Raw genomic sequence first — 16,053 nt, 5'->3', positions numbered from 1 at the left:
CTAGAAAGATTTTTAATAGCTTGCACAGAATCTACCTAACTAAAACACAAACAAGTAAAACCAGAAAAAGGTTCCAACTCTTTTTCATTTTATCCCAAATTGAAAAAAAAGAGTTCAGCTATACGTTGTACATCGCTTCTTATAGGAAACTTTTTGTGGGGTGTTCTGAAAATCTTAAGGCACATCAACACAAAGCTACCTTGTTCACCCAGAAGCAGATTTCATATGCTAGAAGATAAAATATAACACCACTCGAAACAATAAAATTAAACAAACATTTTCAGATAGTTGTTAGCAATGACAGCCTGCTTATGTCTCTTGTTTGTTTAAAGAACTGTACTGAAGAAGTATGGTAATAATTAAAACAAGGGAAAAACCTGGAGTTAAATTACAGATGGTCCAAAGGGTGCAGATATGTGCAAATCTCAAAATAAAATTGTGGCCAAAATTGATTCTGCAGGGAGGGAAAAGGCCCATGAGCCATCAAACTTTTTCAAGTGCAACTAAACCTTAAAAATAAAAATTGTGAGCACGCAGGTTCTCAAATGAAGGGACAGGCAATGTTCATTCTGCAATCAAATAAGCATTACACTCACCTGTCCTCAATCCATCATCCTTATTTGGTTCTCTTCCCAATTCTATGGTCATCTTGATTGGCTGGGCCAAAATGATATAACTGCCATGTGCAAAGGAGTTAATTTATTCTAGGCATCCTGGCATTGCACATTAAGCTGTGTACATTGAATCAAAAAATATTCCAAACAGGCACAAAAGTATGTTTTATTGCAGAATGGAAAATGCCTGTGCCTTCAGCGACAGAAATCCTGCCAAATGCTTTTTTGATCCCAGGATACATACTTGCAAAAAACCTTGTTGATACCTAATCTACACAAATTAGGAAAGGAACAGGTCAGCAAAGTCAGCCCTATTTACTTTTATATAGATATGTTGTTTATAAAAATGAACCTGTGGTTAGTTTAAGGTGGCTGTGGGTGCAACAACAAATTTTAGGGTCACCACCTTACAACCTGAATAGAAAGGCAAAACTCTACTTCACTAGGCTTGATAAAAAATAGGCAAAAATGTAATTAACCCTAAATCATTTGCAAGCAGAAAGGCCTGTAAAACAAATGTTAATACATTACACCTTATTTAAGCACATTATAAAATACAGTATGAATAGTTCACTAAAAAAAGTGGATACCAGAAACCTGTGAACTCTGAAAACACAGCAGACCCATATATCTGAGATAATCATCCAGCAGAGAAATCAGTCTTCTTACCAAACACAAGCAAATAATGTAAGAAAATGAAAGCCCTTGCCTGTAAAGATGCAAAATCCAGGGCTAACACAAAAGTCCCTGCAAATATTGGCAAGAAAACAGGCTTTGGGGGCATAAGTACCATGGAGTGCCAGGAATTGGTGTGGTAGCTACTGGACGGGCTTTTTGGGCAGCTTTTTCTTCCTCCGTCATTTCTTCTTCTTTTGGCTCCTACAAAAGAAAATCGCATTACAATTGGGAAGAACTATGGGTTACTGTGTAAAATTCTGCTTCCACCAACTAGACTTTCTTTATATTGTAAGACCAACTACTTTTATTGCTCTGGACCAGTGGTTTCCCCTAGGGCACTGCTTTCTGTTTTGGTCTACGGATGCCTTCAAACATAAAATGTGATATGAACTTGAAATGTTTGGGGACCACGGCTTTAAATTATGGGCCGAGAAAAGCCAAAATAGGCTGTTCCAGTTCACCTCCTTGCTACATATTGTTAAATTTGCTCCTTTTTTTCACTTCCTCTGAGAACTTGGAAATCAAAAAGAATTTTAAGGCAAAAATCCCAACACCAAAATAAACAGTTAACCTCTAAATCCAATCCTAACCTTAACTAACTGCTAAGCCCAACTGTAATATATAAATTTCTTTAAGTTTATAGTCACAGTATTCTTGCCAGAATTTTTTTTTTAAGTTGGGTGAGAAGAAGTTGTAGGCAGAGCACGAGTGGCCCATGTATTGTGACCCAAATTTTCAGTAACCACCCAAAATCAGCGGGGGAGAACACTGCTTACTATGCCATAGCCATGCTGGAATCAGCTTCACAATCACCTAAAGTGTTCAGAATATGTATACATGTGTGAAAAATATAAGGGACTACACCCTAAGGGCAGCAACTTTTGTGGCTGATTTTCCGTATACAGTAAAATGTAGTGCAATCTGTCGGTGGTAAATAAGTAATAAAGTGGGAAATTGGCAGAGGTGAAAGACATTGCACTTAGGGTTTTTCAAATATAGTCGGAAAACAAATATAAATAAGGCTTTGAAGTTCTTGTGATGTTCGTTGAGAAATATAACCTTACATTAAAGCACCGAGAGAGATTAGGGATGGCTTGTTGTAAAGTTAAAATTTTCTTAGTAAGAAAGTCTAGAAAAATGGAACATAGAAAGAAAAGAAAAATAGTTTATTGTCCATAGTCTGGACATGTGTGGACTTCAACTTTGTGTCATATGAAAAGCTGGTGGAGTTTAAAGAAATAAAAATTTTCTACTGCTGGTAATTTATTACACTTGGAATTACCTGTTTGAAAGTACTCTAAAACCTTTACAACAAGGAAAAACATTGATGCTTAAATTGCAATTATGGATACAGCAATTCTGTTTGCTTTGTTACCTCTCCTCCCCCAGACTGTGATTAGACTATGAAGAACAGCAACACAGTGATGGGATCATCCCTGTTGTCATATTAGCCTTGTTTAGTGCGAGGCCAGTGAGCACTGTCAATGAAAAATACCCATGATTGACTGAACTGCATCCTCCCAGAGCTGTGGTGTAAAGAATTACAGGAGGCCAAAAAAGACTTTTTCAGATTCAGGTACATATAAATGGTGTGTGTCCAAATATACGGTTCTTTCATAACGGTGTAACTATGTTTTTCAACATTTAGGCTACTAAAATAAAAACATTTATGCAGCACCTTAAAATAAAAAAGGCATGCAATAAATGTTTTGGTATTGAGAATATACACCGATATTTTTAGAAGACAGTTTTTAAATAAATAGAGTGCAGTTAGTGTGCATTCATGCATAGTTTAGTTTCTACAGGTAGCATCTGCTATTGTTAAAATAGTAAACTCAGAAAATCTGAAAGTTTGGGAAAGGTTTTCATAGTCAAATAAATCTATGGGCTTGGGCTTACTCGAGAGCTGCTTTCCCTATCCTGACATTACCAGTCACAACTGACTTATCCCTGAAGCAGAACTGAGTATCGCTTACACATTGCTATATTATGCTTAATCCCTCAGCCCTGTCAAAGAGTGGGAGAGTGCTTGGTTCAACAATGTTGTTGATTAACCTCAAATATCAGGCTAAACTTAGCTTAAATTCATTCCTTATAGAGCTAACATAGGGAGAGAGGCAGTGGTTCCTGGCACAAGGAAGCAGTAAACAATCTAACCACAAGTTTGAACATAGTCTAATTTAACATAGGAACCAAGAAAATGTCTGCTCAAACCAATGCACACATTGTAACAGGGCTTCCAACACAAACAAGGATTAACTATCATGCAAAGCAACTAATCATTGTGGTTATCATTCCTGCAACACAACTGATTTCCCATTGGCCTATAATGGTTACAGTATATCCTTTATGATTAAAACCTAATATGGTTAAAGTTTTCAGGAAGACAAGATAAGCAATTAGGAATCTACATTCACTGTTCGTTTTATAGGATACACCTGTTCAACAGCTTATCAACACAAATATCTAATCTTCTGATGGCTACTTGCAGCAAGAGAATGTACATATCACAAAGCTCAACACACCCCAAACTGGTTTCTTGAACATAGCAGCGAGAATACTGCACTCCAATGGAACCATTGAAATGTTCTGGAATGGGAGATTCCCATCATAGTTACATGTGTGTGGATCTGACAAATTTGCAGCAACAGCATGATGCTATATGTCAATATGGACCAAAATCTCTGAGGTATGTTTTCAGCATCTTGTTAAATCTATCCTATGCTAATTAAAGGCATAAGACCGTCTAATCCAGTACTAGGAGGCTGTACCTAATAAAGTGGCCAGCGAGTGTATATATACTGCATATTATAACAATAATAAACAATTACGTAGTAGTTTATGCACTCAAATATTTGTAGCAGAAGGTGACACACAAAACTAGACAACATGCCCCACTCCCCACAATAAAGTAATCGAAAAGGATAATACCAAGAGGTTGGTTGCAGGCTTTTACCTCCTTAATCTCCTTGGGAGGTTCTTCCTTCAGCACCTCTTCCTCGGCCTCCATTGGCTGGGGTTCCTCAACAACTGTCTCAGTCTTTACCGGCTCCTTTACCTTCTCAGCTTCTTTATCTAATTGGAAATTTGTAAAACAGTGACCATAACTTTCAAGGAAAAGGTTACTGACCCTTTGTAGAGAATGCCATAAACTTGGTAAGTATTATAGGCCAATTCAATGTTGGTGAAAAGTCTGTGCACTATACATGCCCTCTAAACATTGATAGATTATACAGCTCAGAGATCTTCATTGGGGCTATTAACATGTATGCCTTTACTGTTACCATCAAAATTTGTACTAAAGAAAAATAGTGAAAAGGACCAAAATGCAAATGAATGTAGCCAGGCACAGCAAAATAAAAAATTCTCTCTTTATTACCAGTGACTGTTTATAAAGTAAAAAAGTTTAGAAGAAGTAAAAAAAAAACAAAAAAAAGGACACAATGTTGATCAATGCTAGACAACAACAGAAGGGCTGCATACCTTTTTCTTTAAGTTCCTGAGGCTTGTCCCATGTGGACTCCAAAGTGCGATTATTGTAATAGTATGTTTTGCCATCAGCAGTTTTATATTCAGACCATTCAGACATCATTGTCGCTCCTGCTAGTGTGGCAGGAGAAGCAGCAAGGGCTACTTGAGGGTGTATCATAGGGACAATTGGAGGAGCAATTCCAGGCAGGACACCTAAAGACATTTTCAAATAATTAATATTGGAGTTAAAGAAAAATCTTTAAGCACTGTAAATGCCTGCTTACTGTGGACAAGAACTTGTTTCATACATGCAGAGACCAGCATTTGTATAGTGTTTTTCTTTTATAGGATTCAAAACACTCATATGTGTTCAGAGGATACCCACTCACAGCCATGGGGAGCACATCTTTACACATACTCCATCCATGCAGCTAGTGTCCAGGCTAGAATTCAAACGCTATAAGGCAGAAGTGCCTATAGTCGTAGAAGTGCTTATAAGTAGATAGGCAGACCTAAAACAATATATTTTGTAGAAAGTTGGTTAAGATCAGGTGTTTGACAACTGAGTGCTCATTTAAGCAAAAGCTGTAAATCTGAGCCCAGTGTGAAAAGTACTAAACTGTGCCAGTCATACAAGATCCTACTTCACTACTTCCTGCACGCTGCTACACAGTTGAAAAGTTGTTGGATCCCCACAGACTTCTAAGGAATTGGCGACTAATCCTGACTAGCAGCCGAGTAGATAAAAAACAGCAAAAGAGTGACTGTTTGATTGGAACATTTTGGGATTAAAAATAAATAAATAAATAAAATGAAATGTCATGGATGTTTGGTGGCATTTTTGGACCAAAACTAGAAGTACAATTTTCACACTGCACTAAAACACATTAAACACTCAAAAAGGACATATATTCATTTATAAACCACATCAGTGGCCATAGGCCATGCCCAAGGACTATATATTCTAGTGCCCTGAATGTTAACACTTGTGGGAATTGTGATAAAATGTCAAAGAGATTAGCAGCAGTCTGTGGAAATTCAGTCTGAAAAGTCTCATTGTACTATAAGAGCTCTAGAAACAACCAATCACTTACCAATTGGTGTGTAAAAGGCATAACTTGGATTAAATGGTCAAATTTAATGGACTTGGGAGATAGCAAACCAAGGTCTAGATGTAGCAAAATTCAAAACCAATATAATGTACCATATAGAACAAAGAACCCATCTTATCCCAAATATTAGACAACCAAATACCGGACTTATGCACAATAGTGCACCTTTAGAAAGTCTATTAACTACATTTGTTGAGTTCAATTAATTTTATATTATCAGATTTATTTACGTTCATCTGGAGTATCAATACTACCCCCACATTAAATGTCACCAAGGTGCAGAAGATGGTATTACTATAGCTGGATTTACTGTAACAAAGCAAAGCAAATAATTCTCTTTTTGTAGACAACCATTACGAACATTATAAAGTAAAGTATGACACAGAAAGCACAGCATTATAGCTTTTTAATGATATAAAAGAAAAATAAAAAGCTACAGGGATCCCAATGTAATGGTGACTGATGCGCCATAGATAAAAAGGCATAGGGAACGGTGATACATCTTTTATACAATACAAACAGATATTAGTACACAACAACTGTAAGGGAATGCACTACAAGGCACAGTAAATTATTAGGACATCTAGAAGGCACATTGAACAATGTCTAGATACTGCAGTAATGTCAAATATCGAGACATTGTCTACACCAACAAAGCACACATGCATGCAGGAATGAATAAGGCAATAAAAAAAATCAAGCAGTGTTGGGATAAGAAGAGTATGTGTTAAAGACTTGCTTCAGTGGGGTAAAACCTAACATACCAATGCACATCTAATTACCTGCTACATCATATAGGTAACTACAGTGCTAAATTGCTGCAGGGAGGGGTAGGTTGCAAACATGGCACTTGAAAATATGGGGATAAAAGAAAAAAAATACAACAGCATTCACCATGCCAACTATCAAACAAACAAACTGAAAACAGTTTTAAAAAATTACCGGTTTTGGTGGTAGCCACTGTCTTTACATACGGGCAGCTGACTATTTGCATCATTGCTACACCTGTAAAATGGATATGCAAACATGTTTGAACGCAGCAGCTAGCACTGTGTCTGCCATCACTGGGGCTGAACACTAGGAATCTATGCACGGATACATCAAATAGCAAAAACATTGCCTGCAACCTAAGGGTAATTTGCTACGTTAAATAAAATGTTATGCAACATTAGAGCATTGCTTTATTACCTGAATATATGTTTGCTAATGTTTATAAACTTTACATTAAAGCTTATACTTATATGTTCTTAAACAAATAAAACATTACACATCATAATGTCTGTTGTTAAATGAACAAAAGTTGGAAAAAAAAGATGTAAGACACTTCACAAACTATAGGGATACACTTGTTATTGTCAACAGTATTCCTAAATATTCATGAAAAATTCTGATGCAACTTGAGACCATCAATATTATTTCATTGTTTGTGTGTACATCACTAACCTGCAGGAAAGAAAAACAATTATGAGACAAACTAAATCTGCAGGACATCCATTGAATAAGGAATGTTTAAAGGGTATCAGATAACCTCTCATTAAAGAAGACCACTTAAAATGTGTCAACTCAGAGCAGCCTAAAGGTGCGTACACACTTCCAATTTTTATCGTTCCAATCGAACGACGAGCGATCGATTGGGCAAAAAATCGTTCGTAAAAAAGTAACCAACGACGCCGACGAACGAGGAAAGTCGCTGGAAACCAACGACCGGACCGACGGATCGGATGACGATCGTTGAACATCGTTCGTGTGTACGGTCGTTCGTTGATCGTCCATGTTCAGAGCATGCGTGATGAACGAACGTCCGTTCACTTTCCTGTCGTGCACATAGTTCCTCTATCGCTCAAACGATCGTATCTATTGTGTGTACAATATCTACGAACGATCGTGTCGTTAACTCTACGTGCAGGATCGGTGCTATACGATCGTTCGTATATATCGTGCATGAACGTTCGTCGTTCGTTTTCCAACGATAATAATTGGAAGTGTGTATGTAGCTTAAGTAGGCAAAGGTAAATCCAGAATCTTTATCTAAAGACGTAAGCTGCATTAAATACAGTAATACTTCTTCTTGGGTTTAGATAGACTTTTAAGATTGACTGTCTGACAAAAACTAAGCATGAAGAACACTATCCAACTGCAAGCATTCGGTGAGCATGTGCCAGTATGCATCTGTGCAAGCAGCATTCAAGTGAATGCAGGCGCTGCACACCGTATGCATGCAAAGGCGATGTAGTGGTCACATTTACCTTTTTCACATCATAGCTGCTGTAAGCAATGGCAAAGTATACATTTAGCTTGATGAATACGTTTGGAAAAAAAGGTGCTCATCCGATTCATTTTTCAAAAAAGATTTTTAAATTTTTGTCAGTACCGCACTTTAGCCATACGTAGATATGGCACTCCTACTTTATGGCTGAGATTTTGAAGCTTTCCATGTCATTTCTGCCCCCAGCCTTCTCAATAGACAATGAGCAGTTACATTTACAGCGCAATGATCGTTTTCTTCAGATCCCAGGGTTAAGCTTTAATTCAATGCACAAGAAGTGGTAAAATGATTACAGAATCTGTAAGGCCTAACCAGGTTGTCAACTGCCTGCTGAGCTATGAAGTGATATATAAACTTACAAAACACATTCAGCCGTTTGTCTTGAGTTCTGATTTATTACAAGCCTAGTGGTTACAAAAATGATCGCATTTACCACTCCCAAGTGCCTACTAGCCAACACTAGGTGAACAGAAGCAGTAAACACTAGAAACCAAAGTTACTTGCAGCTGCTTGTGCTGGCAATACTTTGCAGTAGGAAGTAGCGCAATACTTTTTTTCCTCAACTTCTATAATGAAGTCATTTTTAAGTTGGAAGCTGCACAGAGTATTTAAAACTGTGTTGCAACGCTCCTGCAAGGAAAAGTCAGAAACAAGATAGAAGACTGGACCATCTCATTTCTTGCCAATGTTAACTATTTTTAGGGGACAGCAAAATGTAGTTAAGTTGCCTAAAACCACTTGCAAGGACTGCTGGTCTGAACTTACGGCCAGTAAAGAATTATTGGTGACATGACAACGAAGGCATCTCTGGATGCCTGAACATGGTGTTGCTTTCTTGCTGCCCCTTTATGTTATAACATCCAAGAAACTCTGTCACTTAGAAAAAAAAGTGGGAAAGAGGGAAGAATGTCTTATTAAAAAAAAATCTATAATATATTGCATCAATATTCACTGAAAAACCTGGAACTTAGATAAAGTAGAAATGACAGTTGCCTTTATGCTTCTTACGGGACACTTCTATTTATTAAATATGTATATGAATTGGGAAATTTTAACACTGTGACAGAGGTTATTAGATAAGCTTTGTTTATATGTTGCTAATTATGTTACACTACAGCATGGCAGTGCTATAAAAATGTTTTATTGAGATTACTAATATGGTGAATAATCAGTTTTAAGGTTACATTACTGAACAGAGACACATGAGACACTGCCAACTCCAGTCACTTAGCGGTATTACATAAAAAGTGTGGCTGTTTACTAAGCTGAGATTTTAAAACCGAACTAAACCCATGCACCTCATCTATCCTCGTTCCATAATTGAGCGGCGCCAACTTCTTCAATTTATATCTCCCAGAGATGACCTTCAGGCATCTTGAATGGCCATGCTGGGACGACGTGAAAATGCTTAACACTCATGTGAACCCTCAGTCTTTTCTCTTTTGTTTACAGGAAAAGAAGGTCCTTCTTAATGTGTTCACATCACTGCCTATGTGACGTGGACACTTCCTATTGCAAAGTATCCTACTTCACACAGTAAGTGGAAAAAAACCTTACAGGAAGCGTTAACAGGCCTAGCAGCAAGGGGATAATTATTGCTCAGAAATGGACTATAAAAAAAATAAAAAGCAATCAGAAAGCAGAAAAAAAAAATAAAAAAAAAAACAGTACAGTTCTCCAGAACCAGACAACTTTATCTTTATGCACGGATTTCCTGTTAAGTTAAAGAAGCTCTATTTGTGTCAAGGTTATTTTATCTATAACAAAAGACTGATACGTTACCTGGCAGTGGTATGGGCATTCCAGGAAGGGGAACTCGAAATGGGGGTACCATAACTGGAGGGAAAGCTGGGATTGCTGCTGTAGGTTGTGGCAAGGCATGAGGAACCGTTGGTGGCAATGTCTGGGATAGAGGCTGAGGCAAAGCTTGCACTGATGAGACTGTGGGCAGAGATGCAGCCACACTGACCGAGGATGAGGTTGTCACAGACATAGCCTGAGAGTGCTCAGGAGCAGATGAACCTTTAGGAACAAGCAAGACAGTTAACATGGAATATCAAAAATAACATAACAAAGGTATTAGGTTCTCATACAATGGTGTCACAACTATACATTCCTAGCCATTACTGTAGAAGAGATTTTTTAAGGCGCAACTCAAAGGATCAACCTAAAAATGGTGTCACTATAACAACACCATTTTTCGGTTTGCTTTCATTTAGGAAAGTGTCAGTCAGTTAGTAGGGATGCCACTTTTTAGCAAAATAGCAATTTATCAAGTAGCAGTCAATCTGATCACCACTTTATGACCATCAGGTATTGTTCACCAGTTCACCACTTTAATGTGGTACTGGTAAGTGTCTGCTACAGCTATATATCTGGAACTCTGCATCCACAATATAAGTCCATGGTCAGAAAAATGAGGCTAAATAGGAGGCGATACTTCAACTGAATAGTTTTTGATTGACAATTTGAATAAAATGTCGCATTATAAAAATGTTGTTCATTAAAAATAGGAAGAATCATTTCTTTTTTACTCACTTTTTGTCTGTTTGGCTGCAAGTTACTGGTCTGATAGAATGGTCCATGGTGAATAAATGTTGATGAATACACACTAAAAGACTCTGCTAACGTGCATATCCGGGGGGTACAAACCATTCATATTTGGAATTAAGGTTGAATGGTTGCACTGTATGTATACAGATCTTCAACTTAGAAAGTGATGAAGGGTTTTGACCAGCTGTTTTTTCATATAAATATTACTTACTAGGTACAACTTGTGAGATAGAGTTCGATGTGGAAGTATTAGTTGTGGACGACTGACTGGCTGAAGATGCAGACGTGGATACCATTAATGAAGAGCTACTGGTTGTTGGAGAGGCAGATGTAGCATTCTGTGCATGAGCAGACTGGGATTGCACTTGAGCTTGTGCCTGAACCTGGGCAACCTGAGCTTGTGCCTGAACGGCCTGGGCAGCTTGGGCCTGAGCTTGTGCTGCCAATATTGGAGTCAGCTCTGATTGCTGGATAACCTTTACGCCATCAGGTTTAGTCCATGAAGATTCACGGGTTCGGGCATTGTAAAAATATGCCTAGGAAGAAAGAATAATTACAATATAATATTGGTCTAAACACAGTTAAAACCATTTACAGTGATGATACACACTCAGTACAGTGGAATTCTGTATGACAACAGACACCCCAATATGAGGAAAGCACAGGTCATGTGAGAAGAAACTATCACTTCAGAAGCTTCAACTCATGAGAGGGAGGCAGTTCTTAGCTCTGGTTTTCTAAGAACATCTAGAATTTCAGATGCAGAGCAGAATTTCCTCTGGTAATTGACTTGTTAGACTTTCCAGTCTTTTTTTTTAATACTTATTACAGAGGTCTTTGCAATCTTAGTAATAAAAACCCTTACTGGGCCCTTATGTCCTCCTTATAGACTTTCAGTGGGCATCTACCTGCTTGATAGTAATAAATCCAATCTTTATGAATGAATGTCTCTACTAACATAGTAAAACAGTATTACAGTTACATAATGTCAGCTGCCAGACCACTGCAATTCTTGAAAGGAAACTTGTTGACTTGGCCAGTAGGAGATTAAAAGGGATATTTGCTCTAGCTCATGCCGCTGACAGTTCCTGTAGCTATTGCAAGATTGCTTAAATATATGTAGATTCTATATTTCATTGCATTTCATATATGTATTATAATGAAATGAAAATGTTATTTGCAGTGATAAGGCTAAGGATGTTGGTATACAGTGTAGTACAGACCAGACATATTGCTCCATTCCAAACATTGTAATCTGGAAACCGTGTGGCACTATTTACTGAGATGATAGAAAATGACAAAGTTACAAAAATTACAAACCTTGCCATCTGGGGTCTTGTTCTCCACCCAGATTTCTTCATTTGGTGGCAATGTTGGTGCCTGTGTGTGCACACTATTGGGATTGGTGGTTGCAGCAGGTGAAGAAACAGGAGGTATTCCTGGTGGAAAAAGCATTCCTGGAGGTGGCATACTTCCAATATGTGGAGGAATAAAGGGAGGTCTCTAAGTAACAAAACAGTCATAAGAAAGGTTAAATGTAAAAACACATACTTGATATAAAGTAGAACAAAAATAAACAAACTGTGCCAGCATTGTAAATAGGTTACACATGCAGCTATATTAGTTGCCCTGCTTTATAAACTGACTGTGCCAAGGTTCTACCGAAGTCTAAAGTTCACTGGCCTTTCCCTTATCTTAAGATATGCCTGGTAAATAAATAAATAAAAATAGCAGTTATTAACCACTTGTATCCCTGTGCCTTTTCCTCCACCTAATCTTTATAAGGGTCAGACGGCTTTATGTCATTTGTGGTCTACCCAATGCAAATATTCTGAAAAACATTGTGTTCACTTACGTGAACATTTTATGTTTGTGCAGGAAAAGCAAATGTCATCAAGATGATCCAATTTGCATTGTTGGCACTAGGGATGAATTTGGAAAAAAATACTTGCTATCTATCTAGGTAAGTGTTGCTAAGATCAGAAAAACTGGAATACAAATTTAATCTAGTTAATAGGTTTGCACCAAAACAGTCACGGTATAGCTTTGCACTGCCATGCATTTTCAAGTATGCTTTAGATATAATCAAGTACCTGAAGATGAGGAGGAGCTATTGGAGGTGGAATGCCACTAGGTGGTGGCATTTGTGGCATGTTGGGGTCAAAAGGAGGACGACCAAATGGAGGCCGTGGTGGCGGCGGAGGTCCTCGCATCATACCAAAAGGAGGCGGTGGACGCAGGAGAGGAGGAGGGCCTCTTAAAACAGCAGCAGGTGGGGGTGTAGGACCTCGAAATCGCAGGGCCTGCTGTTGCTGCTGCGCCATCCTAAAATAAAATTAAAAGATGTCAACATGATTAAAGTTTTAGGCATTGCAGTTAAAGGAAAATAGTTAATTTGAAGGTAGACAAACCCATTTACAATCCAAGATCCTATCAATCAAACCTAAAAACCAGCAGGCAAGAAGCAGTTAAAACAAAAAAAAATAAATGAAATATACATAAAGGCCAGAACAGCCATTTTTACTAAAGACATTCATAAAATAACTGTCTTAACTTTAGAATTGGAAAAGGATGTTTCAGTGTGCTGAGAAAGAACACTTGTGTTTGTGACAGCATCCTAACTACACATTAAGTGGAGATATTATAGGAGAATGGATGTTTCCATATGATGGAGTTCCTAAGAGAATTGTCAAAGTTCTGCTTCCAAGCAAATCTTTTTACTAAGGGCACAACTAGTAATAGGCTTGAAATATTCTTAGCTATCAGCTAGGTGGTAAAAGTCATGATAACTCGATTAAAAGAAAGTAAAGTGTTAAATATGAATGTGATGATGTGCCTTTAGGTAGGACTTGCCCTGGGAATATCTAAAACCTTATGGATCCTTTCAAGTTTTAGAAATATCGGGACAGGGTAAGGACCCTGCTGTGCTTTTACCTCTTATCATATTGATTAGTTCCTACATTGCACTGCAGAATTTCCTTTGGGAAATGACTTGTTAAGCTGCATACACACGTGCATTTATTGTCGTTGGAAAGGATCTTTTACAACGACTAAGGACTGCACGATGCATGAACGAGTGCTGTACATACAGCACCGTTCCGCTCTATGGAGAGGGGAGGGGGAGAATGACAGAGTGGCACCCTGCTGCACGCTCTCCCCCTTCTCTTGCATTAGGATTGTTCTTCGTCTATGGATTCACCAGGATGATGAACGACAGGTGCTGTACACAAGCCAGATTCTCGTCCGATATCAGCCCTGAGACGATTATTGGATGTGTGTACGTGGCTTTAGACTTTGCAGTCTTTTTTTCTTATTACAGAGGTCTTTGCAATCTTAGTAATAAAAACCGTGACTGGGTCTTTATATGAAGATATGTACCATTAGGAGCTGTAAAACATGTCTCACACATCTGTTATTACAGGTCCAGACTTCTTCATAAAAAGCTAGTTACCTACCCGAATATCCAACATTTAGTTTGGTTCTAATAGAGACATATAACCCCTTATTTGGACTAACTCCAGTTAGCTAATTTTATGTATATACTGAAAATCCGCTCTCTGCTGTGTACACCACCAACACGTTCAATGATGCTCCTATTCACTGAACACTACAAGCTGTAGGCCTGTTGTCACCATTGGTTGACATAATATGTTATTATAAACTATTGGTGAATTCCAAATAAAATTCCTAATTCTCACTTGTTGCCTCTCTGCCTCTCAGATTTCCTGTAACCACTCTGCATCTTTTTGTTTGCATGGAAGCACTGGATAGCCATGGCTATCCCCGCAGAAAGGATGTAGGCACAATGATTACAGTCACATCTGGTGTATGTCAGAGGACAGGGTGACAACACAAGAGCACTGGGTGAAGAAAGCACAAAGCGTTGTCACCCTATAACAGGAAGTGACAACACAAGGTACGATCACCAGGTGCTGATAGCTGCATACTTGTGAAATTCCATGTTACAGCCAATATGAAATGTTAGCGCTAATGTGTACATGTCTCTGTACAGAGGATGCTTATAAAAGTCATGGCACAGGCTGATAAAAGTATACAGCGCCTGTCCTCAGTCATTACAATTGCGCTGCAGCACTGAACACACTGGGCCTTCTGTGCCGCTACACCGCCCCCATACCGCTCTCTCCCAGCATGCCTTGCACGGGTGCCCGAGCTCCTCTCACACACTGTAATTCATATTGTCATGACATGTGCACAGAGCACGTATCACGCACAATGCACGTCAGCCCAGCCGAGCAGAGCCAGCACCGAGAGCTTCCCACAGCCCTCTACCCCAGGAATTACTGCCCCCAGTGTCACCTACCTAATATCGTTATTGTACCTCTCCGCATCAGAGTCCCCGCGTTCCGCCATTACAGGAACAACCGATAACCTCACGACTACCCCACCCACAGGCCACGTGACCTCATTATCCTCGCTCCTATTGGCTGAAAGGAAAAGCAATCGGGTGATGTTCCGGCGAGTTTAGTGACTACTTCCTGAGGGGGAACTGAGGAAGTCGCCGCCAGGGGGAGGAGTGAGCAGAGGCTGCTTGGATAGGTTGTAGTGCTGAGATAGACAGAAAGCCCGGGAAGGCGAAGTGTTGCCAGGTTAGCGTGGAGCCTTCCTGGGACTCTCGTGTGTGCAGACCGGGCTGCCTGGGTGTAATTCATGTTGTGGCAAGGCCGTGCAGTATATGTTTCAAGGGAAGGCTTCTTTCGCCTCATGTTGCCTTCCTGGGGTATTTTTCTGGCCAATAAATAGAATGCAGTTGCATCCACTGCTGGCTGCCTATAAAAAGTTCCAAGTTATGGCTGTCACCTAAAACCCAGTCTGACAATCTGTATTCCATACATTTACCATCAGGGCTGAGTAATAAAGGCCTCAGGAATGACAGGCGGAAGCACAAAAAGTTGGCCTTGTCCTCAGGCTTTCCTCCTACAACATAGCCATTGTAATCTGGGAAGTGAGCATTGTAAGTCTTTACCCTTCTCCTGGGAAAGCTTTCCTTTAAAGCAAATGTTACTTTGCTTTAACGTAATACTAGTTTACCTGCATTGTACTACATCAGCGGTGGCCACACTTTTCGGCATGCAAGCTACTTTTAAAATGACCAAGTCAAAATGATATACCAACCATGAAAACTTGGACAGTGTGCGGTAGAGTTTATTTTCAAAGGCTGGGCACCACGATCTTCTCGCGTTGCCTTTGTGATATACAGGTAGATTGCAATCCACCTGTTGGGCACCCCGTACTAATCATCCAGGGCTATGTACAAATGTAGGATCATTGTCGCTGGAATGATTTTCAGTGACCAATGAATTAGCCATGTACACGTCACCGTTCTTTTCTATGTTGACGG

The 16,053-nt window shown here is 39.1% G+C and overlaps 1 protein-coding gene across 3 annotated transcripts in view; it reads right to left on the bottom strand.

Moving 5' to 3' along the window:
• Nucleotides 1-15,139, bottom strand: part of TCERG1 (transcription elongation regulator 1) — a 40,646-nt gene extending 25,507 nt beyond the window's left edge. Inside the window, exons 1-9 of one of the 3 annotated variants that reach the window (XM_072400922.1) lie at nt 15,016-15,139; nt 12,788-13,019; nt 12,015-12,197; nt 10,906-11,230; nt 9,924-10,163; nt 6,818-6,880; nt 4,776-4,976; nt 4,249-4,367; nt 1,405-1,493 (exon numbers count right to left, since the gene is read on the bottom strand). In XM_072400922.1, the coding sequence (XP_072257023.1) occupies nt 1,405-1,493; nt 4,249-4,367; nt 4,776-4,976; nt 6,818-6,880; nt 9,924-10,163; nt 10,906-11,230; nt 12,015-12,197; nt 12,788-13,019; nt 15,016-15,065 (1,502 nt within the window). In that variant the 5' untranslated portion in view covers nt 15,066-15,139. The remainder of the gene's footprint in view (nt 1-1,404; nt 1,494-4,248; nt 4,368-4,775; nt 4,977-6,817; nt 6,881-9,923; nt 10,164-10,905; nt 11,231-12,014; nt 12,198-12,787; nt 13,020-15,015) is intronic. The other 2 variants (XM_072400923.1, XM_072400924.1) reach the window with 2 other exon arrangements.
• Nucleotides 15,140-16,053: the final 914 nt, after the last annotated feature.

The sequence above is a fragment of the Pyxicephalus adspersus genome, chromosome 2 (genome assembly GCF_032062135.1).
Source record: "Pyxicephalus adspersus chromosome 2, UCB_Pads_2.0, whole genome shotgun sequence".
In the NCBI taxonomy this organism is placed as follows: domain Eukaryota; kingdom Metazoa; phylum Chordata; class Amphibia; order Anura; family Pyxicephalidae; genus Pyxicephalus; species Pyxicephalus adspersus.
This window is presented reverse-complemented; position numbering and strand designations above follow the sequence as displayed.